Source organism: Hyla sarda, chromosome 8 (genome assembly GCF_029499605.1).
Source record: "Hyla sarda isolate aHylSar1 chromosome 8, aHylSar1.hap1, whole genome shotgun sequence".
NCBI classification, from domain to species: Eukaryota; Metazoa; Chordata; class Amphibia; order Anura; family Hylidae; genus Hyla; species Hyla sarda.
This window is the reverse complement of record NC_079196.1, coordinates 96,511,133-96,537,118: the sequence shown is the minus strand read 5'-3', so window position 1 is coordinate 96,537,118 and position 25,986 is coordinate 96,511,133. Positions and strand designations below refer to the sequence as shown.

General features: G+C 40.2%; 1 protein-coding gene across 9 annotated transcripts in view; it reads left to right on the top strand.

Moving 5' to 3' along the window:
- Positions 1-25,986, top strand: part of LOC130285070 (aldehyde oxidase-like) — a 147,906-nt gene that overhangs the window by 108,470 nt on the left and 13,450 nt on the right. For 8 of the 9 annotated variants that reach the window (XM_056536220.1, XM_056536217.1, XM_056536215.1 and 5 more), the window contains 10 exons: positions 4,809-5,000; positions 10,399-10,626; positions 11,851-11,946; positions 12,169-12,297; positions 12,458-12,532; positions 13,962-14,014; positions 17,768-17,881; positions 18,488-18,602; positions 19,246-19,311; positions 20,401-20,589. In XM_056536220.1, the coding sequence (XP_056392195.1) occupies positions 4,809-5,000; positions 10,399-10,626; positions 11,851-11,946; positions 12,169-12,297; positions 12,458-12,532; positions 13,962-14,014; positions 17,768-17,881; positions 18,488-18,602; positions 19,246-19,311; positions 20,401-20,589 (1,257 nt within the window). The remainder of the gene's footprint in view (positions 1-4,808; positions 5,001-10,398; positions 10,627-11,850; positions 11,947-12,168; positions 12,298-12,457; positions 12,533-13,961; positions 14,015-17,767; positions 17,882-18,487; positions 18,603-19,245; positions 19,312-20,400; positions 20,590-25,986) is intronic. The other variant, XM_056536221.1, reaches the window with a different exon arrangement.

The window sequence follows — 25,986 nt, the reverse complement described above, 5'->3', positions numbered from 1 at the left end:
TTTAAATCAACTGGTGCCAGAAATTTAAACAGATTTGTAAATTACTTCTATTAAAATATCCTAATCCTTCCAGTACTTATTAGCTGCTGAATACTACAGAGGAAATTATTTTCTTTTTCGAACAGAGTACTCTCTGCTGACATCTGTCCATTTTAGGAACTGTCCAGAGCAGCATATGTTTTACTCTGGACAGTTCTTAAAATGGACAGAGGTGTCAGCAGAGAGCAATGTGCTCGTGATGTCAACAGAGAGCTCTGTGTTTCAAAAAGAAAAGAATTTCCTCTGTAGTATTCAGCAGCTAATAAGTACTGGAAGGATTAAGATTTTTTATAGAAGTAATTTACAAATCTGTTTAACTTTCTGGTACCAGTTGATTTAGAAAAAAAGGGGTACTCCGGTGAAAACCTTTTTTCTTTCAAATCAACTGGTGGCAAAAAGTTAAACATATTTGTAAATTACTTCTATAAAAAAAATCTTAATCCTTCCAGTACTTATTAGCTGCTGAATACTACACAGGAAATTCCTTTCTTTTTGGAACACTGATGACATCACGAGCACAGTGCTCTCTGCTGACATCTCTGTCCATTTTTGCAACCATGCATAGCAGATGTATGCTAAGGGCAGCATGGTGGCTTAGTGGTTAGCACTGCTGCCTTGCACTGATAGGGACTTGGGTTCAAATCCCACTAAGGACAACAAATAATAAATAAGGACTTATTATTATTTTTTAAATAATTGTTTATTTTCACAATTTTTTTAATTTCCATAACAAAGGGAACCAGTTATATAAAAATCATATCAACAGGAAAATAACAGTAAAAAATAAGGACAATAAATAAAAAAGGAGAAGGAAGAGTATTGAGGGGACTTATTATTATTATTATTATTATTATAATAACGTCAGCAGAGAGCACTGTGCTCGTGATGTCATCAGAGAGCATTCCAAAAAGAAAAGAATTTCCTCTGTAGTATTCAGCAGCTAATAAGTACAGGAAGGATTAAGATTTTTTTAATAGAAGTAATTTACAAATATGTTTAACTTTCTGCCACCAGTTGATTTAAAAGAAAAAACGTTTTCACCGGAGTACCCCTTTAACCCCTTAAGGACACATGACGTACTGGAACGTCATGTGTCCACTCCCGATCTATAACGCGGGGCCACGGCGTGGCCCCGCGTCATAGCGGTTCGGGCCCGGCCTCTAACAACGGCCGGGACCCGTGGCTAATAGCGCGCGGCATTGATCGCTGTGCCGCGCGCTATTAACCCTTTAGACGCGGCGTTCAAAGTTGAACGCCGCGTCTAAAGTGAAACCAAAAGCATGCCGGCTAGCTCAGTGGGCTGTTCGGGATAGCCGCGGTGAAATCGCGGCATCCCGAACAGCTGACAGGACAGCGGGAGGGCCCCTACCTGCCTCCTCGCTGTCCGATCGCCGAATGACTGCTCAGTGCCTGAGATCCAGGCATGAGCAGTCATGCGGCAGAATCATCGATCACTGGTTTCTTATGAGAAACCAGTGATCAATGTAAAAGATCAGTGTGTGCAGTGTTATAGGTCCCTATGGGACCTATAACACTGCAAAAAAAAAGTGCAAAAAAAAAGTGAATAAACATCATTTAACCCCTTCCCTATTAAAAGTTTGAATCACCCCCCTTTTCCCATAAAAGAAAAAACACAGTGTAAATAAAAATAAAAATAAACATAAATGGTATCGCCGCGTGCGGAAATGTCCGAATTATAAAAATATATCGTTAATTAAACCGCACGGTCAATGGCGTGCGCGCAAAAAAATTCCAAAGTCCAAAATAGTGCATTTTTGGTCACTTTTTATATCATGAAAAAATGAATAAAAAGCGATCAATAAGTCCTATCAATGCAAAAATGGTACCGTTAAAAACTTCAGATCACAGCGCAAAAAATGAGCCCTCATACCGCCCCATACACGGAAAAATAAAAAAGTTATAGGGGTCAGAAGATGACAATTTTAAACGTATTAATTTTCCTGCATGTAGTTATGATTTTTTCCAGAAGTCCGACAAAATCAAACCTATATAAGTAGGGTATCATTTTAATCGTATGGACCTACAGAATACATATCAGGTGTCATTTTTACCGAAAAATGTACTACGTAGAAACGGAAGCCCCCAAAAGTTACAAAACAGCGTTTTTTTTTAAATTTTGTCGCACAATGATTTTTTTTCCCGCTTCACCATAGATTTTTGGGCAAAATGACTGACGTCATTACAAAGTAGAATTGGTGGCGCAAAAAATAAGCCATCATATGGATTTTTAGGTGTAAATTTGAAAGAGTTATGATTTTTTAAAGGCAAGGAGCAAAAAACGAAAATGCAAAAACGGAAAAACCTCCGGTCCTTAAGGGGTTAAGGACGCAGCCCTTTTTCACCTTTAGGCTGGAACTCCACTGAGTTTTTTTTTGCAAAAACGCCATTAAAAATGCCAATTTTCCCGCACGACGTTTTTTCAGTGAAAAAACGCTGCAGCCAGATTCTAGCTGCAAGTCAATAGTAAACTTCACTTGGCGTTTTTCAGTTTGGCATTTATTTTTTATCCTTTTGGCGTTTTTCAGCAATTTCGGGCTCAAAGGCTGGATTTTCAAATCGCCCGACAAAACCTAGTTTGGCATTTTTTGCCCTGAAATCGTGGCATTTTCATCCCATAGAAGTCTATGGGAGAGCAAAAACGCCAAGAAAAACGGCATATTGGTATAAAATTTTGCGTTTTTTGCAGGCGGTTTTTATTCTTTTTTGGACTTAAGCGATCCAAAAAAATTATGGAGATACCTTTTTATTAAAATTTCGTAGGGTACCATAAAAAAAAATTATAAAAAAGATACAGTAGTGATGGAAAAAATTGTATCTAACGAAATCTATCTTTTTTTATTACGAAATGTTTATTAATTTATAAACAGGGATCAATTTATGTGGGCGGGTAAAGCACTAAAAATGTAGCCGACAATAATAAAAATGTATTGTGTGTGTGTGTGTTTTTCACTTTTTTTGTATTTTTTTTTAGGTCGTACTACTACTCCCAGCATGGAACACACTGTTCCATGATGGGAGTAGTAGTTACCTGTACTTATTGACAGATCGCCAGGGTTCGTTGCGATCCTCTTGTATAATGTATAGATGCGGCGGACGCTCTTCTATGGTCCCCTGCACTGTCGTATATATACACACATATTCATATTTCCCACAGAGAGCTGTGATTGGCCAGTTGGTTCCAGCCAATCACAACTCTGTGGTAAATAGGAACATGTGTATATATACGTCAGTGCAGGGGACCATAGGAGAGCGGCCGTTGCATCTATACTTTATACAGAAGGATCACAGTGGGTGTCAGGAGTGATACCCGCAGTGATCTTTCCTTAACTACAAGTACTAATACTCCCAACATGGAGTATACTCTGCTCCATGCTGGGAGCTGTAGTACTTGCATTAATAGACAGATCGCAACAGGTGTCAGAAATTACACTCGCTGCGATCTGTCTATTAATGCAGATACTACAACTCCCAGCATGGAAGAGATGGAAGAGAGCTCTCCAGCTAAGACCTGACTTTAAAATACACTATATCCAACCTAGTTGCCTATTCTCCTACTTCCCTCCCATTACCTGCCACTGATCATGAAAGAAATACTTAAAAACTGTCTTTGGGCCATGCTAACTATAGAAGCAACTTCTTTGTTTCAAATTAGCCCTTTAAATGCTGGAGACTGCCACTAAGCCAGGAAAAGTCTACTTAATGGGAAATTATGCTCACAAAAGAACATAAAGGCTTCATTTTCCATGTCCATACCAGTTAGTGCTGCCTCCTCGCCTGTTATTTAGTGCTGTGTACTACCTGGTGTACTTGGGAATTGCTAAATCTGAATTATGATCTGGCTTTTGTCTTACTATTCTCTGAATTAACCCTATCTTGCCTTACTGATATTGACCTTGGATTGCCTGTCTCTGTAAATTGTGCTCTTTGACCTGCCTTTCCCTGGTTTGGATGCTGGATTTTGGATTGGCCATTTTATTTATTGAGTTACCCTATCTAACTTTTGGCTAACTTGTGTTCCCCCTACCTGTCAGACACCCCCCCCCCCCCCCCAGACAGCAGCTACTCTGAAGATGCAACCTGGGGATAAGTAGCAGATCCCTATACGAAAGTTTCAGGGTAGACTCCCAACCTGAGTGGCCAGAGCAAAAAGTGACTCTGGAGGCCAACTAGCTTGACAGGATATTCCCTCCATTATAGTTGCTTGACAGGTCACTCCTTTCACTGCACCTATGCAGGAGCAGGGGATATTTATATGCACTTGGGCGCCTTCATGATCAGGCACAAAATTATTCACATAAAGCATCTGTAAATGCTTTAAAAATGACATAATAAATCTGTTCAAACTACATAGTATCTGACTAGACATAAACTAAACTTTATGTTTTGTATGACAAATGTCGGAAGAGAGATGACTAACACTTAATGACATTGAGATGAAGCTCCATCCCGCACACATTATGGTAGTATTATGAAATGCTGTTGTCTGATAGTGTCCATTTCCATCTATCCTTGCAGAAGGGAACACAGACTGTTCCTGTCAGGCTGAGAGACGATGTACTTGTGGCAATTTTGCTCTTTTTTTTAGCTGAGCATATTTCATATTTATAGAAAAAGCATTCTCAGCTTGAGGTTTTTAACTTTGCCTTTTATAACAAAGTCAACAACTTTGACTTTGTTATAACAAATGTATTAGTATAATCTGTCCATAACGTTGTTGTTTTAATAATAAAACCTATTCCTTGTGATAGATTATGGAGATTTCAGTGCTGCAAACAGATGCCGCTTACCACATCCCTAATCTAAGATGTCGGGGAAGAGTTTGCAAAACAAATCTTCCCTCCAACATATCATTTCGGGGTTTTGGGTTTCCTCAGAGTTCACTGATCACAGAAGTGTGGATGGATGAAGTAGCAGCTAAGTGTAACTTGCCTCCTCATACGGTATGTAATGCTTTTAGATATTTAATTCATGTTCCTATTTTTTCTCTTTAGTGAACAGGGTGGGCTACTAGTTCAGGAATTAATCGGCGCTGACCGGGAGAAGGACATCAGACAGGTAGGATACCTTGACTGAGGATTTTATTGTAGATAATGCTAAAGCATTATCCACAATAAAATCCTCTGTCAAGGTATCCTACCTGTCTGATGTCCTTCTCCCGGTCAGCGCCAATTAATTCCTGAACTAGAAGCCCGCCCTGTTCACCATTGTCTCATATTAGGAAGGTTGCAGACCCGGATCAATTTCTATGCGATCACCATTGTTGTGTATGGGCTACACAACTATGTCGGGTGAGCGGTGATTTTTCCCCCTACCCTCCCCCTACATTGTAGTGATTTTACTCCACAAGGAGCGCCTCCATCTTTTTTCTTTCCTCTATTTAATACAGTATGACTCCCAGCAAATGACACCCTCTGGTTAACATAAACATTTTAACTAGTAATATTCAGTATGTTACATTTTTGGCCAAAACCACCAATTTCTTTAAAGCTCAATATCTGATGAGCAATAAGGGGAATCAACAATTCCAAATGCTGGGTATTCATCTGCCCAGTGCTTTGTTTTACTCAATGATATGCAGCATTAGAGGTATCTGACAGCCACTTATCTCTCTGCACCATTAAAAATACATTTTACTAAGTCAATACTGTAATGGGAGTGGAAGTTGATCGCTGTCGGCCAAACCACAGCTATCAAATGTCTACAGGCAGCTTCCATACATTAGTGAATCTGCCAAATACTTCATTATTGTTCCGCACCCTGCTGTTTAGTCATATCTAACCCATTTCTCCAGATCTTCCTGTTGTGTTAATCGTAACAGAACATTTTATATCTCATTATTTTTCATTTTTGTTATCTGAAGTGAAAAGGTTTTCTGAAATAACAGGAACACTTTATGGTTGGATACTGAAAAGAGAGATCAATAATCGTTCTTTCTGTATGTCCTTGGAGATAATGTAGTCTACTTGATAGGTAACATTAGAGAAGGAAATCAATAACATTATCCATGGAGTTTCATTTTGTTTTGTGCAGCAACTATTGTCATGAAAAACTCATATCATCTGACATTTACCATGCTCACATGCATTACTTAAAGGGGTACTCTGCCCCTAGACATCTTATCCCCTATCCAAAGAATAGGACATAAGATGCCGCTTGGGACCCCTGCAATCTCTCCAGCAGCACCCACTTGTCATCAGTTTAACGGAGCAAAGATCGCTCCATGTCTGATGACTCGTGATAGAGGGGCCGAAGTATCATGACATCACAGCCTCGCCCCCTCAATGCAAGTCTATGGGAGGGGGCGTGGCAGCCATCAGGCTCCCTCCCACAGGCTTGCATTGAGGGGGCGGGGTGTGAAATCACAAGGGGACGGAGCCGTGACGTCAAGATACTCCAGTCCTTGTATCATGATTCATCAGACATGGAGCGTTCTTCGCTCCCTGCAGCTGATGACAAGTGGGTGCTGCCGGAGAGATTGCGGTGGTCCCCAGCGGCGGGACCCCCGCGATCAGACATCTTATCCCCGATCCTTTGGATAGGGGATAAGATGTCTCGGGGCAGAGTACCACTTTAAGACTTCTGGGCCCCAATGCAAAATTTGTTCTTATGTGGCAGAGGGGTCTTCAGGCACCTGGGCCCAGGAGCAACTGCTACCATTCCACCTCCTCAAGATATTCCCTTCCCCATTCTATATTCTTCCTCCTTGTGTCAGTCACTACCCTGGTACCCATGAAAGGGGATGTCCAGTAAAAGGTATTATTTTTCGATTGTCCCTAACCTGCCTAATAAAATTACAAACACTTTAATTTAACTTCCTTTGCTTCCTTGTAGCTTGAGTATCAGGGCTTCCTGTCTCTGGCCGGTCACCTCTAACAGTCTGCTTCCTTAAGCCAGCCAAAGCTGTAGACGCCACTGCGCCATTTAATCAATCACTGGCTGCCCCAATGCCCCACCTTTGCCAGTGATTGGCGAGCAGCACTGTCAGTTCCGGAACTTCAAGAGAACGAAAGTTAACCCCTTAAGGACTCAGCCCATTTTGGCCTTAAGGTGTCACGTATGGGCAGGGAAGGAGTGGACACTAATCTCGCCCGCTCCCCTATCCCTACCTACTTACGTACCTGCCCTAATCGATAGGTCCATAACCATGGTGACAGTCCCTTGCTAAATAAGTGAGGGACAGTCAAAAAGTCAAAACAACAAACTACAAAACTGACAAGAGGTCGGGAAAGGCTGGAGGCACACAGCTAACAGCAAACAAACCTAAGCATGCACACACAAACTGGACACTCCACTCCACTATAGGAATAGCTGTTAATAATAAATGCAAATAGACTACTGACCAGTGGCCCACACACCAAAGTGTGGTCAGGATGCTGGCCCAGTAGGAAAACAGAAATATAAAACATAGAACTTCACATAAACGTATACAAGAAAATAAACAGTGTAAACAGACACATAACAGAAAGGATAATAAAATACTAAAACCGACTAATGAAACACAGCTTAAAATCTACTAAGAGCATGCCAAAACATGACTAAAATCTGAAAATACAGAGGTGCATGCTAAAACATATATAGTAGATAAAAGCACAAACAAACAGAGTTTCACCCAGCCTCCATAGCAGCATGGCAGTAGCAAGCTAGCAGAATGTCAGGATATCTGTAATCACCAGCAACCAGAGACTAGCCTGGGCTGACAATAAATAGACACACCCTAGCATAGTTACATAGTTACATAGTTAGTACGGTCGAAAAAAGACATATGTCCATCAAGTTCAACCAGGGAATTAAGGGGTAGGGGTGTGGCGCGATATTGGGGAAGGGATGGGATTTTATAATCTATTGGCTAACAGAGGCCTGGGCTGAAAACAACCAGGAAGCTTTAACTCTTCCCTCACCAGGGAAGATAAAACTGTTCACACACATTGCAATAGCTGTGTGTGTGAACACAGACCAGTACAGACATGACATAAGGACTCAGCAAATTTTATTTTAACGTTTAATTTTTTTCCTCTTCGCCTTCTAAAAATCTTATTTATATTTTTTTATAAATCTGTTTTATATTTTCATCCACAGGTGAGTATGAGGGCTTGTTTTTTGCGCAACCTGTTTTCCTTTGTAATGACATTGATTTTACCATAAAATGTATGGCGCAACCCAAAAAATACTATTTGTGTAGGGAAATTGAAAAGAAAATTGTGATGTTGCAAATTTTGGAAGGATTCATTTTCACGCTGTACATTTTATGGTAAAAATGACATGTTTTCTTTATTCTGTGGGTCAATACGATTAAAAATGATACCCATGACTACATACTTTTCTATTATTGTACCGCTTTAAAAAAATCGCAGAATTTTTAACCAAATTACTACGTTTATAATCCGTCTATTTTGCTGACCTATAACTTTTTCATTTTTCAGTGTAAGTGGCGGTATGAGGACTTATTTTTTGCGCAGTGATATGTACTTTTTATTGATACCACAATTGCATATATATAAATCTTTTAATACATTTTTTATAAAAAAAAATTGGGGAATAAAATGTTACAAAAAAGCAGCTATTTTTGACTTCACGCCGTTCACCGGACGGGATCATTAACATTATATTTTAATAGTTCCGATATTTACGCATGCGGCAATACCAATATGTTTATTAATTATAATTTTTTTTTACACTTTTTGGGGGTAAAATGTGATAAATGGACAATTTACATTTTTATTGGGGATTGGGGGAGGGGATTTTTCAAATTTTTTAACTTAGATTTTTAATACTTTTTTTAACTTTTATTTTTACACTTTAATAGTCCCCATAGGGGACTATTTATAGCATTCACTTTATTGCTAATACTGTTCAGTGCTATGCATAGGGCATAGCACTGGTCAGTGTTATCAGTCACCTTCTGCTCTGCTCGATCTCAGACCAGAGCAGAAGACCCCTGGAGACAGCCGGAGACAGGTGAGGGGACCTTTGGCCAAAATGCTGGATGATCGGATAATTAATTTTAGGGACCGCACTGCCTAAGATGCTGTGGTCATGTACAGGACATAAATGTATATCACTGCACCAGGTCGTACATTTATGTCCTGCGTCGTTAAGGGGTTAAAGGGGTACTCCACTGGGAAAAAAAATATTAAATCAACTGATGACAGAAAGTTAAACAGATTTGTAAATTACTTCTATTAAAAAATCTTAATCCTTCCAGTACTTATCAGCTGCTATATGCTCCACAGGAAGTTACATAGTTACATAGTTAGTATGGTTGAAAAAAGACATACGTCCATCAAGTCCAGCCAGAAAGTTCCTTTCTTTTTGAATTTCCTTTCTCTCAGACCACAGTGCTCTCTGCTGACACCTCTATGTCAGTAACTGTCCAGAGCAGGATAGGTTTCCTATGGGGATTCTGTTGTCTCTAAAAGGGTTTAGAGCTGTGAGAGTGCCAAGGAAATCTCTGCTGACAACAGAAGGCCTTGTTTCCTCATTCACACAAGAAGCGTCACATGACCTCTCACCACTGCCATCAGTTTTCTTAAGCTGATTTTATCCTGAATAATTGATCATCCAGAGATTGAATAGCACAAAACGATAACTAAATTCCTCCATATACACCTCCGTCACCAGACAACTCGAACATATGGCTACACCATTCATTGAACTTATGCACGGACCTACCAGTTAATAAGAACTATTGGACTGTGGACTTAGCAACTATTTTTTCTTCACAAATTGTTTCTCTGCATATTTGTTTGCTAATTTTTAGGCTAAATTGTGCTTTTACATAGGTGGTTGATTCATTATTAAAAATTTTGAGTTCACATCTGACGCAAGGGCCCTGCCCAGATTTGTTACTTTATGCTATTTCATCATATTTTGTATTAATAAATGTCTATTTATTTTACTTATCTCTGCTTCAGGTCTTACACTTAATTTTATTTTATACTATTAAAATTGTTATAATGTATATCTATTTATAATTAATTCATATCTATCTACATTTTATTTTATAATATAATAAATTATTAATATCCTTTCTATCTACCGTACCTCATCTATCTTCTATCCCCCACTCTTATTCACTGCCCTTTGAGGACTGGTTTTGTATATGGTGGTTTATTTTTAAATTATTATGTACAATAATCATTCTCAATATTTTAAGTTATGCACAGAATTTCAGCTATAATCTGCAAAAATTGCAGCCACCAAAAAATACGGGTTGCATTTTTTGCCAATTATGAACGAAAATACTCCCCTAAATTGTACACTTTTGTGAGAATAGGTGTCGTTAAGAAAAGTTACTCATATTCAGTCAAATTTATATATATTTGTCACTTTATGCCTTAGGTCCGAGAGATCAACATGTATAGAAACATCATTATGACCCCTTACAAGCAGGAGTTTGATACAACTAATCTGAGGAGATGCTGGGAAGATTGCATGGAAAGCTCTGCATACAATGCCAGGATGAAAGCGGTACAAGAGTTCAATAAAGGGAACCAATGGAGGAAAAGGGGCATAGCACTTATCCCCCTTAAATACCCTGTCACCTTTATTGTGGCTTTTCAGAATCAAGTGAGTATTATCCATATAGTTACTATTTTATGTTAAAGGTGATGTCCATGAGCACACACTCCATTCATTCATCATTTTCACTGGACAACATCTTTAATTATTAAATGTCACTAAAATTTCTACAAACTTTTAAAGAAGCGGTGTACATGAGGATTATCATTATTTCTGGCCATTAAAGGGGTACTACCGTGGAATTATTATTTTTTTAAATCAATTGGTGCCAGAAAGTTAAACAGATTTGTAAATCACTTCTATTAAAAAATCTTAATCCTTCCAGTACTTTTTAGGGGCTGTATACTAAAGAGAAATCCAAAAAGGAAATGCATTTCCTGTGACGTCCTGACCACAGTGCTCTCTGCTGACCTCAGCTGTCCATTTTAGGAACAGGAGAAAATCTTATTAGCAAACATATGCTTCTCTGGACAGTTCCTAAAATGGACAGCAGAGGTCAGCAGAGAGCACTGTGGTCAGGACATCACAGGAAATGCATTTCTTTTTGGATTTCTCTTTATTATACAGCCTCTTAAAAGTACTGGAAGGATTAAGATTTTTTAATAGAAGTGATTTAAAAATCTGTTTAACTTTCTGGCACCAGTTGATTTAAAAAAAAATAAATAAAGTTTTTCACTGTAGTGCCCCTTTAAATAACTTGTAAATAAAAATTTTCTCCAGTTTTCTCCGTTTCTAGTTTTCAGTTGTCTTTGAGACGGTTGGTGGAGACTATTTACTATGATATCTTCCACACACTTCAAACACAGAAAAGAGGATCCTGCTCCCTATAACTCTATAGCACATGTTCAGAAGAAACATGGAGTGCATTATAGACAAGTAGAGATACAAACTTACTATTTGCTCCTGCAGCCTATTTGCACATCTTTTTCTGCCCCTAACTCTGCAGCTAATATCTCCTCCCTAAACTTCTATATGAAGCATATAACTTGATCCCTCAGTGAGTCTCTCTAGACAGATTTTAGCTTTTATTTTTTTTTTTATTTTTTTTTAGAATAACTGGTTAGTTCACAAGAAAATGGGGAGCAGGAAAGCAGCCGGATCAGTAGAGAAAACAGCATTTTTCTGTAATAAGATAAATACAGAGTTTCTTATACTTGCTTGTACTAGATTTATGCAATGTTTGTTGAAATGACAGTGAGATTTTAGTTTTGTGAAGGTGATGTATAAGGTTACAATCCCAACATAAGATTCTTTTCATGTTAATCAATTTAGGCCGCTGCACTGGTTCACATCTATTGTGATGGCTCAGTGCTAGTGTCGCATGGTGGTACTGAAATGGGACAAGGCATTCATACCAAAATTATTCAGGTAAATTGAATTATTGATAGTCTACCTTGACGCATTGCTACTATAATATATTACTGCATTATTTTTATGGAAGGAAAGGCAGCCATATTATATTCTTGAAAAAGTACCTGGCATAACCTTCTGAATGTATAACCATTAAAAATAGTCTGGTATCAAACCATAAAGCTTAAAATGATATGAAGTGTACAATAGTCTCATAAGTTCTCTTAATTTAAACTACAGATTGCCAGCCGAGAGTTGGGTATACCAATGTCCTACATTCACATTTGTGAAACAAGCACTGGCTCAGTGCCCAATACCATTGCCACAGCTGCCACAGTTGGAACAGATGTAAATGGGATGGCAGTGAAGGTATGTCATATCTCAAGTTCTGTTACAAGAAGTGTCTTTATCTGCAATGATAGTTTTACAACTGTGATAAAAGTAACAATTTTGCCACTCACTACTTCTACAAAAAAAAAAATATAGTGCTTTAGACAGGTTTGAATAGTTTTATTGTCTTCCTGCCTAGAATGCTTGTGAAAAACTTCGGAAACGTCTTGACCCTATTGTCAGCAATAATCCAGAGGGCACTTGGGAGAGCTGGGTAAGATGAATTTTCATGATTTTAGTACACTGCTAACTCTAAAATTAAATGGCCACTGCCAGATCCAAAACCTTTTATATGTTGTTACTGATGAAAATTAAAGACCTTTTGTAATATGGTTGTTTAAATTTTTTTTTTTAATATTTAAAAGCTTATGAAAAACCAACCACTAGGGGTCCCCTTATATACTGGGACACTAACCAGTCCTGCAGCAGCATCAGGCGTGTCCATGAGTCATGGACAAGAGATGACTGATAGACCAGGCTACATGAGCACACACCAGTAACCTCCCACCACCACAAGGGGGACACCCCCCCATCCCCTGAGAGGATTTCTATCACTTTGAGCTAATGAAAAGAGGTATTTTATAATAAATGTAGGTGTTAGAAGCATAAAAAATAGATGCACATGGTAAGGATTATGTACTGAGTAATATATTAAGTTTTTCTTTTGTGGGATCTGCAGGTATGCTTTAAGTAATTTATAATCTGCTAAATCTGCTATGTCCACATATAGCAGATATGCTAGAGATTTTCTGCACAGTAAATCTGGATGGATCTGCTCAAAATTGTACCTGTTAGCTGCAGATTTCTTATGCAGTGTGTGAAAGAGCTTTTCGAATTCTCACCCACTCTGCTGTTAACTGTAAATGCTGCAGATTTTCTATACATAAAATCCATTTAGAAAATGTCCAGCATATCTGTTATGTGTGAACTTACCTTTAACATCCATCTTTTCCCCTATTGATGCTTCAAAGCAGGTATTGTCAGTTGTGGGAGTAATGTTGCCATTATTACTGTATCTGTCAATACCTGCTATGAAGCATCAATAAAGAAAAAGAAAGGTGAATACCATAGATTATTTCTATTTGCAGGTATAATCAATCTTGTTTATGCAACATACAATAAAGAATAGGAATGAGCGGCCACTCACCGATTGTGATGCATAAAATCTTCAATGCTTTATCTTCATGTTAAAATCGTAGCCATGATGGCGCTTCGTGAGCCTAATGAAGTGCCAGGTGTGCGCGAAGTAGCTACAGCCGTCCTCTCCCGTCCTTCCTCTCCCCACCACGCCATCATGGCTACAATTTTAACATGAAGATAATAAAGCATTGAAGATTTTATGCATCACAATAGGTGAGTGGCCGCTCATTCTTATTCTCTATTGTATGTTGCATAACCAGGATCTTAGGATATTTACCTTCAGACTAAGAGCAGAGCACCCCCGATTAGCAACCTTTTTTCTGCCTGTATATCTGTATCTAACTAACAGTCTTCCACGGTAAACAAGTAGTTGTCGACTCCACATTGCTTCTTTATCTGTATAATCAATTTAGTGTCGGTACCATGTTCTGGGTTTTTAGTACTGTACTTATAGATTTCTTTCAGCTGTATTTTTCTGTGCAGTAATGGTTTTTCTTTTATAGGTACAAGAAGCTTTTTATCAAAGAATAAGCCTTTCAGCCACTGGATTTTTCAGGTCGGACATTTCCATAACTGCTCTTGCTACTTTCATGCTGATGTAACAAGCCCTGTTTTTTTTTTCTGGTGCTGATACGCAAAAAAAACCAACAAAAAAAAAAAACTGTTATGCCACTGCTGTAAAGTGTTAGTCTTCACTACATGCAATGTAATCAGTCCTTAATGACCACTAATGACCACTAATACACCTTTTAGCAGAGCTTTAGAACTAACTGAAAATACCGCAGGCACAGGAACTTAGCCCGCTCAATATACAGCGACTACTGACTGTTTTGTACAGCCGACACCTCCCTGCAACTACCGTGATTTCAGATTTCAGTCCGATCCCAGTATTTTAACCATCTACATACCACGATTATATCAGTCATGGCATGTAGAGGGTGATTTGAAATGTGCCGCACCTGTCAGAGGTCCAATCGGCACCCTCGTGACACAAGTGCAGAGTGCCGATCTGTTACTGTGGAAGCCAAAGCCCTTCTGAAGGGCTCCAACCACGAACACCCTACCTGGGAAGGTAAGAGGACATATACAAAAAGTGCCAAAAACTTTAAATCACCCCAAATAGACAAATCTAAATAAAAATTTTTAAAAAAGAAACATATTCAATATTGCCCCATGCAGAAAGATCTGAACTGTTAAAATATTTTGAATCCACATGGTAAATAGTGTAAACTAAAAATATAGCAAATGCACAAATTTCTTATTTTTGGTCATACAGTCATGGCCGTAAATGTTGGCACCCCTGAAATTTTTCTATAAAATTAAATATTTCTCACAGAAAAGGATTGCAGTAACACATGTTTTGTTATATACATGTTTGTTCCCTTTGTCTGTATTGGAACTAAACCAAAAAAGGGAGGAAAAAAAGCTAATTGGACATAATGTCACACCAAACTCCAAAAATGGTCTGGACAAAATTATTGGCACCCTTAACTTAATATTTGGTTGCACACCCTTTGGAAAAAAAATAACTGAAATCAGTCACTTCCTATAACCATCAATAAGCTTCTTACACCTCTCAGCCGGAATGTTGGACCACTCTTCCTTTGCAAACTGCTCCAGGTCCCTCTTATTGGAAGGGTGCCTTTTCCCAACAGCAATTTTAAGATCTCCACAGGTGTTCAATGGGATTTAGATCTGGACTCATTGCTGCCACTTCAGAACTCTCCAGTGCTTTGTTGCCATCCATTTCTGGGTACTTTTTGACGTATGTTTGGGTCATTGTCTTGCTGGAAGACCCAAGATCTTGGACGCAAACCCAGCTTTCTGACACTGGACAGTGCAACACAAAATCCATTGGTAATCCTCAGATTTCATGACGCTTTGCACACATTCAAGGCATCCAGCGCCAGAGGCAGCAAAACAACCCCAAAACATAATTGAACCTCCACCATATTTCACTGTAGGTACTGTGTTCTTTTCTATGTAGGGCTCATTCTGTTTTCGGTAAACAGTAGAATGATGTGCTTTACCAAAAAGCTCTATCTTGGTCTCATCTGTCCACAAGACGTTTTCCCAGAAGGATCTTGGCTTACTGAAGTTCATTTTGGCAAATTGTAGTCTTTCTTTTTTATGTCTCTTTGTCAGCAGTGGGGTCCTCCTGGGTCTCCTGCCATAGCGTTAAATTTCATTTAAATGTCGACGGATAGTTCGCGCTGACACTGATGCTCCCTGAGCCTGCAGGACATCTTGAATATCTTTGGAACTTTTTTGGGGCTGCTTATCCACCATCCGGACTTTCCTGTGTTGACACTTTCATCAATTTTTCTCTTCCGTCCACACCCAGAGAGATTAGCTACAGTGCCATGGGTTGCAAACTTCTTGAAAATGTTGTGCACTGTGGACAAAGGCAAATCTAGATCTCTGCAGATGGACTTGTAAACTTGAGATTGTTGATATTTTTCTGCAATTTTGGTTCTCAAGTCCTCAGACGGTTCTCTTCTCCTCTTTCTGTTGTCCATGCTTAGTGTGGCACACACAGACACACAATGCAAAGACTAAGTGAACTTCTCTCCTTTTTATCTGATTTCAGGTGTGATTTTTATATTACCCACACCTGTTACTTGCCCCAGGTGAATTTAAAGGAGCATCACATGCTTGAAACAATATTATTTTTCCACAAATTTGAAAGGGGGCCATTAATTTTGTCCAGCCCATTTTTGGAGTTTGGTGTGACATTATGTCCAATTTGCTTTTTTTCCTCCCTTTTTTGGTTTAGTTCCAATACACACAAAGGGAACAAACATGTGTATAGCAAAACATATGTTACTGCAATCATTTTCTGTGAGAAATACAGTGAGAAATGTGAGAAATACATTGTCTTGAAAAATTTCAGGGCCATGACTGTATAACATCCCCCCAAAAATGTAATTAAAAACCTTGAGAAAGTCCCATCGACCCCAGAATGGTACTGATACAAATCATGGTGCATAAAATTTGCCTCAAAACAAAAGTCTAAGTGGTAAGAATGTGCTGAGTTAAATTTTTTTTAAGGTAAAATTTTTTAAAAGTAGTAAAACATAATACAGTTTTATATATGTGCCTACACCACAACAGCATATAACAGGCACAGGCTCCCTCACTGCAATGCACTATAATTTGTCCTGAAACACTGCATTTCAGAGAAATCATAGTTTTGAAGATGAGCGAGGAACAGTGAGCCAGCAAGATCAAGGAGACTGGATTTGGCCAGCTCCTCCCCACCCTGCTGGGCTTAAAGGGGTACTCCGGTGGTCAATGTGTTTTTCCGTTTTTGACTTACCCTATTTGTTTCATTTCTATTCTTGTTGTTTAGCCTACTCTATTTCCGTTCTTTGTTGTCTTTTTATCCCCCACTTTGTTTTCTTATCTTTGCTTCTATTTCCTGTTTCTTGCTGTGCTGAAAACTACAAATCCCAGCATGCCACATGCCTTGCTGGTTTGGGGCGGCTCCTTTTTTTTTGTTTGTTTGTTCCGCCCTTTACCCACCCTACTATTTTCCCGGGTCAGCCCCCTTATACACAGCACACTAATATAAATCAGCCCTGGTTGGGATACACTGTCATACACACACACACAAAAGGGACTACAACTCCCAGCATGTGTCATTCAGGAGTCTTCAGTCTGTGGTATAACACCAGCATGCTGCCTCTGTAGTCTCCTGGAGGTTGTAGTTCACCACACCTCTGTAGGGCATACACCAGTGTGGGTGCCTCCAGGTGTTGCAAAACTACGACTCCCAGCATGCCCTGACAGCCTTTGGGCATGCTAGGAGTTGTAGTTTTGAAACAGCTGGAGGCACACTGGTTGGGAAACACTGGTGTAACATGATGTGTATGCTGAATAGGCTAGAACAGTGTTTCCCAACCAGTGTGCCTCCAGCTGTTGCAAATCTACAACTCCCAGCATGCCCAAAGTCTGTCAGGGTATGCTGGGAGTTGTAGTTTTGCAACAGCTGGAGGCACACTGGTTTGTAAACACTAGCATACACACACACACAACAGGGACTACAACTCTCAGCATGTGTCATTCAGGAGTCCCCCCTCCCCCTTCACATATAGAGATCATTCCCAGTATGAGATTTATTCCCCTGCAGTCCATACATCCCCAGCCTGTGCACCTTCTCATCCTCCCCTTCAGATAACACTTATCTTCTCTGTGAGGTCCTTCTCCTGTGCAGACCTGCGTCCTTAGAATACAGAGCAGGGGGAGGGGAGGAGCTGTGTACTCAGCTGGTTGAGACAAGGGGGCGTGGCTTATTTTTCTCTTGCAGACAGAGAGAGAAGAAAAAAAAAAGCTGTGACATCTTGTCCACAACAGACTCAGAACTGTGGACAACAGTAAAAGAAAACCCTCTGAACTACAGAACTTCCTGCCCAACAAACGGGTAAGAAAAACACACACATGCTGCCAAACATATAACACATGTATATTGCAAAAAAACTAAACTTACAAAGAAGATGCCATATAATCAAAAAAATTAACCCCCGGAGTACCCCTTTAACTGACAGGTCTCTCCTTTTGTGTGTACAGGGAAAGGCCTGTCAATCAAGCACAGTTCTGTTCTGCTAGGCCTGATTGACAGGTCTCTCCCAATGACTGTATAAGAAGAGACCAGTCAGTCAAGCCCTGTTGGCAGGAAAAAGCTAGCAGAGCGCTGACCTCCTTGACTTAATAGACCGTTCTTGGCTCATCTTCAAAAGTAGTTTTTCTCTGAAAAGCTGCAGTGTTTCAGAGTAAGTCATATTGCACTATATTGAGGAAGCCTATGCCTGTTTCATGCTGGTTTGGGCTTCATGAAACAAATGGTGGATTCCCTGTGAAACATTAATATATTAGGTTAGAGATTTTATCTCCAGAAGACATCTGGTATCAGCAATAAAAACTAGCAATCCTGTATTTCTTTACATAGAAATAAATAAAGTAATCCTTTTACACACATAATCAGAAACATTTGTTGGGTTGTGTGATGTAATATTCTTGTTATATTCAGAGGTTACGACACCTACATGGACTGGGAGAAAGGAGAAGGCCATCCATTCCAATACTGTGTTTATGGGGCTGCCTGTTCAGAGGTGGAAGTTGACTGTCTAACTGGAGATTATAAAGTAAGGGATTAAGACTTTTTTCAGTAGTAAATTTATTGGGCTGTTTTAACATTATGTTTGAATCCATTTGACCACAATGACCTAAAGGAGGTCAAAAAAGTTCCATATTGGCTTTTGTGCCGGTAGTTTCTGTCAGGGTTTCCATGTAAATGCAAGATGGAATAGTGTGGACCTCTATGCTATTCTACACAACAGGAACCTGTATGAAAAATAATATACCACACAGCACTGTATATGTTTTTACCATGGGAATCTATCTGTGATGGAAAGTGATAATGGTATATGTTGAGGGACTCACCTGCTTGCCACTGCAAAAATAAAGAAAACTTTCCGCACATCCTGGAGCTGCAGAAGCTTTGTCATCCATTCATTTGTATGAGAGCGCCAGAGTGTTGTACTTGGCTATCTCCGGCACTCCCTTAGAAATAAATCAGGATACATGAAGAGTCAGAGCCCTGTCCTGAAGAGGCATAAGGAGGAAATAAGTGTATGATTGTGAGAACAGAAATCCCTTTAAGGATAGTATTGCTAAACCATCTTTACCTTCAGAATTTCATAATGGACCTTTAAATGGTTTGTCATCTGATGAGAATTAATCTATATATTTATTTTTTCTCAACTCAAATTTTTTCTATATGGACAGAACATCAGGGCAGACATCATCATGGATACTGGTTGTAGCATTAACCCAGCTGTGGATGTGGGACAGGTACTGTATGTTTCAAGTACTCTCTACTAAATTTTGAACAGAGTATGTACTACTTTTTGTCTTTTGCATTGTGGTGTGCTCCAGTGAGCTGCAAATATGTGGAGCCTAGGTAGAACTAGTTTTATATATATATATATATATATATATATATATAGTGTGGGGCGAAACTCACATTTTACGGTAAGTTAACACTGCATTTTATAAATGATTACTGTTTTCTTATGTTCAGCTTAAAACTAGATTGTGGTAATCTTTTTTTAAGAATTGCTAAGTTCGCATATTGAACATTTATTGTGAGATATATATGTCATATATGTGTCTGTGCTTTTAAAACACAGAAATATGCTTTTATTATCTGATACCAAGTGTCAAAGAAGCCCCTCTCCCATACCTGTCCCTGCTTGATTGAGAGCTGGAAGTTGAGCCCTGTTTCCAAATCTTAGACCTGTGGCCAGTTTGTATGAACAGCACAGGAAGAAGATTTGAAAACAGGTCTTGGCTTCTTGATGTCAAGTCAAGCTGGGACAGGGATAGTAGGGAAAGCAAGAAGGTGTTCAAGCATTCAGTACTTCAAGGGCTTGGGAATGCCTCTTTGTCACGTGGCACCAGAGAATAATAATATAATAATAGCATTTTTCCACATTATGGAAGCACAGACAGATGTATGAAAAGTACCATACATCTTTTTGTCCTAACAACTGTCAGTCTCAGCAGTTTGAAACATGAATTGCAGCTGACAGATTCCTTTTAAAGGGGTACTCCACTGCTCAGCGTTTGGAACAAACTGTTCTGAATGCTGGAGCCGATACCATGAGCTTGTGACGTCATAGCCCCACCCCCTCAATGCAAGTCTATTGGAGGGGGGCGTTATGGCTTTCATGGGGGGGGGGGGGGGGCTATGACGTTACGAGCTCCCAGTGCCGGCTCCAGCGTTCAGAATAGTTTGTTCCAAATGCTGAGCAGCGGAGTAACCTTTTAAATAACATATGTAGCATATATAAGTATGCTTTGTGAACAACTTAACATAGACAGGAGCTAGCATTATGCATTCCAGTTAAAATGTTTTTTTTCCTCTGTATTTGTTCTCAGATTGAAGGTGCTTTTGTCCAAGGTATTGGGCTTTATACCACAGAAGAGCTAAAATATTCTCCAGAGGGTGAATTGCTAACAAAGGGGCCAGGAGAATACAAGATCCCATCTGTTTATGATATTCCAACAGAGTTCAATGTATCACTACTTCCTTCTTCACAAAACCCTTATGCTATTTATTCATCCAAGGTATGAGACATTCAAACAACAGTAATACCTCACCTATAAACTCCATAATTACTACATTACGATTTTTGTTGGCAGTTCAGAAATAGCCTGGCACTTATTGATTATGCTGAATATTGCAGGAGCTCACCTGTTGCTTGACAGTAGGGCTCCTGCTGTAATTACCAGGAGCAGAGAAACTTCTAGTCCTTGTAGTTTAACCCCTTAGATGCTATGGCCAAATTGTGATTATGGCATCTAAATGGTTTCTGGGCATCTGTCACCCTATTGGCACCTAGGCGACAGAATCACTGGGAGGTGGTTGGGTTTCTGTGGCAGCAGGGGGCTTAATGAAGGCCCCTAGGTAGCCATGTATTTACACCTATTTTCCTGTGCCTCCGGTATGGCCAGAAATGTTATTTTTTTTACTTTCTGTTGACAGAATAATGCACTTCACTAATGAGTGATCAGACGATTGCAAATCAAAGCCCTTTTCTGGCACTAATAAAAAGTAACGTTTTGTAAAATACAGTTTTATTATATAAAAAAAATGAATCTAGAACATTCTGGATCTGGATCATTAAGAATATTTCAGTACTTTCAGCTTTCTGTAAACCCTGACCAGTCTCTCTGTCCCAGTAAACTTAAACGGGTACTCCGCTGCTAGACATCTTATACCCTGTTCAAAGGATAGGGGATAAGATGTCTGATTGTGGGGGTTCTGCTGCTGGGGCCCCCTGCAGCACCCGGCATTCTAAACAAACGCAGGGTTACGGCAGCAGTGGTCGTGACGTCATGGCCACGTTCCTTGTGATGTCACACCTAGCCCCCTCCATTCATGTCTATGGGAGCCGTCACGTCCCTTCCCATAGACATGAATGTAGGGGGGCGGGTGTGATGTCATGGGGGCATGGCTGTGATGTCATGATCACGGACGCTCGCTCCAAGCTTTCTAAACAAAATGTTTAGAACGCTGGGGCACAGGAGCGTCCCTTCAACATAACAGCTCCATAGCATTATCCTGCCATTACCATGCTTTACTATAGGGATTTCATGTGTCTTTTACTGAGGAGTGTTTTTTTCTGCTTATTCTGCCATAAAGCCCAGATTGGTGGAGTACTGCAGTGTTGGTTGACCTATTGGAAGTTTCTCCTACGCACTGGATCTTTAGACCCCTGGGTTTTTGGGCATCTCTGTTACCTCCCATTTCTCTCAATCATCTTACCAAAATGATCAAGAGAAATGGGAGGCCCTCTGAGCTAAAATTCAAGTATCATTTAACTTTTTCTACTTGTAATAAATTCACAAAAATGTGTTAAATTCTATTTTCATATTCTCCTTATAGGGTATTGAGTGCAGAATGCTGGAGAAAAATAACTTTATTTTATTTTAGCATAAGGTTGCAACCTAATAACATATTAAATACTGTAAATGAAAGGGTCAAAAAACATTCAGAATGCACGATAGATAGATAGATATAGTATATGAAATGTTTTTTTTTCAACATACCATGCCTTTGATTTCATATAAACCTTAACATATACACTGTTTAAAAAAAATAAAGGGAACACGAAGATAACACATCCTAAATCTGAATGAATGAACGAATTGTATGAAATACTTTCGTTTTTATATAGTTGAATGTGCTGACAACAGAATCACACAAAAATTATCAATGGAAATCAAATTTATCAACCCATGGAGGTCTGGATATGGAGTCACACTCAAAGTGAAAAACCACACTACAGGCTGATCCAACTTTGATGTAATGTCCTTACTTGTGTGTGGCCTCCACGTGCCCGTAAGACCTCCCTACAATGCCTGGGCATGCTCCTAATGAGGTGGCGGATGGTCTCCTGAGGGACGTCCTCCCAGACCTGGACTAAAGCATCCGCCAACTCCTGGACAGTCTGTGGTGCAATGTGGCGTTTGTGGATGGAGCGAGACATGATGTCCCAGATGTGCTCAATCGGATTCAGGTCTGGGGTACGGGTGGGCCAGTCCATAGCATCAATGCCTTCCTCTTGCAGTAACTGCAGAAACACTCCAGCCCCATAAGGTCTAGCATTGTCTTGCATTAGGAGGAGCCGAGGGCCAACCGCACCAGCATATGGTCTCACAAGTGGTCTGAGGATCTCATCTCGGTACCTAATGGCAGTCAGGCTACCTCTGGCGAGCACATGGAGGGCTGTGCAGCCCCCCAAAGAAATGCCACCCGACACCATTACTGATCCAATGCCAAACCGGTCATGCTGGAGGATGTTGCAGGCAGCAGAATGTTCTCCACAGCATCCCCAGACTCTCTCACGTCTGTCACATGTGCTCAGTGTGAACCTGCTTTCATCTGTGAAGAGCACAGGGTGCCAGTGGCGAATTTACCAATCCTGGTGTTCTCTGGCAAATGCCAAACATCCTGCACGGTGTTGGGCGGTAAGCACGATATGTACCACACAGATTAAAATTACAGGGTCTAACAAGCACATATGTTGATGACTGATGAGAGCAATCTCTAGATAGTATATGCCACAATTGCTGGTATGGCCACTACTGAGATATTAGAAAGATTTGTGTGCTAGTGCTAGTAGAATCCCTGCAATTAAATATTATACACAAGCCAGCGTCCTGACGGCGTTTCGCTGCATAAGCAGCGTCATCAGAGGACTGGCGGCAAGTGAGGCCCGGAAGTATAGCCCATCCCTTTATAGCCTAACCCTGCGTCATCACTAATAGCCCTTTCCCCCTGCACGCAGATCCTGCCAATAGCAAAGCCATTCCTTAAATTTATTTTTGGGGGGTTTCTAGTTTAGGGTACCCCTTTGGGGGTTTCCCCTAAAGTTGTTGATTAATTGAGTATTACCCTGTTACCCCCTGGGGTTTGTTGTTTCCAACTTATTAGGATTCATATCCTCTCCCCCCCACCCCCCTTTTCCACTATGACCGGATTTCTTTCGCAACCACTTAATGCGGATATTTTAACAACAGAGGCTTCCCACGTATTTTCTGTATCCAATCTGCAAGTGGATATTCAGCAAGCATTCAGAACATTGAATAAAACATACAAATCATACATTCGGTCTCCAGCCTTGAAACCTATTCACAACAACAATTGGTATATAGGGGTCTTAGATCCCATACTGTCCCTAACTCTCACAGAGAGGACGAAGGTTTCATTCGTGGCTGGCAAAACCTCCAAACCGAGAATTCACTTAGGCTGATTAATTACCTCCTTGAATGCGAAAAGGGTTTCCTCACCAAAATCTCTGGACAATTCGGAACTTAATCAAATTCAATCCTTCAGTGGTCACCCCGAGTTCACCACTCTAGAAGGTAGACCCCAGAAGGATTTGGATAGCTATAAAGGAGAACTCAAGGAGAGGAAACATAAAAAATACGTCAGGGATTACACTGACTTTGCGACAGGCAAAATCTATTCATACAAGGAGCGGAATACACAATACAGGAATCGGTCCACAAAACCAACTGCCCACCAGACTGTAGAGTCCGACACATCAGGGACAGAATATTATTCTGATTCCAGCAACCAATCATCCACAGGGACAAAAGAAAACACGAAGACCAGAACAAGGGCCCTAAGAGACCCCCATACAAGAAATCAGGTAATCCACGCTATAGTTCTATAAAATCAAACCCATGGGGCTACAACTATGGCTCTGGACCCTCCTCTGGTTGGGGTGCCAATATGCATGGCCAGACTACAGGCCCCAGTATATCTCTCCCTACTAGGGGACAGAACCTGGGGCCAATCATGGCACCAATGGCCCTTTCCTTTCCAGTGAGGTCCAACATGAATGGAGCAGGTACTCAAGCAGGTCAACAACAGACTTTTTTAGGCATGGGTAGTCAGCATATGCAAAACAATCCCAATCTCTCCCATCAAGGCAACATGGTCAATTCCATCACTGGCCAATTGGGCCACTTTCCGACATCTGTACCGGCCCCAACCTGTTTGCAGCCTTCACAACCAAGGATGATGTAACCAACCATTATCCTCTGTACACCCCACTTGAGGACGCGAAAATGAGGACGTGACTGAGTCTGCAATTAGCCTTACAATCTCTACAATCTAACGAAAATCTGGTTATTAAACCATCTGATAAAGGCGGTAACATTGTTCTTCTCGACAGAGTGCAATATGTGGAAACCGCTCTTAAACTACTAGAAGATAGACGCACATACTTACGTTTGTCTTCTGATCCAACGAAGGAATTCCTTGTTGAGTTGCAATTGCTAGCCTGAATGAGGCTAAACAGGACGGTCTGATTTCTGAGGAAGAGAAAAAATTCATCTTTAATCCACACCCCACCATTTCTACCTTTTACATCCTTCCTAAAATGCACAAAGGCACCAGTCCTTTGAAGGGAAGCCCAATTGTTTCGGGCAACAACAATCTCACACAAGGTGCCAGTGTGTATATAGATCACATCTTGACTTCTTTTGTATCGTCCCTACCTTCTTTTTTAAAGGACACTAAAGAAACTGTTCTGAAAATCACTGACCTCACGGTAACTAACACTACTTCACTTATGAGTTTGGATGTAGAAAGTCTATACACTAATATAGAGCACGATCTAGGGATTAAGGCTATTATGAGTTTTTTTTTTAAACACTAAAAGTACTATTTTCACTTGCCACAATTCTTTTGTCATTAAACTTTTACACTTTATACTCACAATTTTTTTCTCTTTGGGGGTGACCTCTATCGACAAATTAGAGGCACCGCCATGGGGACCACATGTGCACCGTCTTATGCAAATCTGTTTTTGGGGTGGTGGGAGCACAATTTTGTTTTTGGTGATGATGATTTTTTTGTACACGGAGCACATTTTATTTTGGGTACGATACATCGATGACATTTTGATTTTTTGGGATGGGGATTTATCACTGTATCAGGATTTTGTGGTCAAACTCAACGCCAATCAGATTGGCAAGAAATTTACCTCGGAAATAGGAAAATCTATCAATTTTCGGGACTTGACCATATATATTGATAACCACAATCGGATACAAACTAACATCTATCGTAAACCAACTGCGACTAACAGTTTCCTCCACTGGGAGAGCTGTCACGCTAGCTCCCTTAAAAAAAGCATACCTATCGGCCAATACCTCCGAGCTCGGAGGAACTGTTCAGAGAACCACAACTATAGGAAAGAATGTAACCAACTCATGACAAAATTTGTGCAGAGAGGCTACCCCAAAAAACACCTACGAACTGCCATCTCTAGAGCAAACAATAGCAACTGCACTGACCTTTTGTCATCTAATACATCATCATCTCCTCACGGGCAAACTGATAACATCATTAGGTGCATAGGAACCTTTGATGCCTATGCCAGTCAGGTGATGCAAATATTACAATGGCACTGGCACATCTTGACCTCCGAAACAGATCTCAAAGAC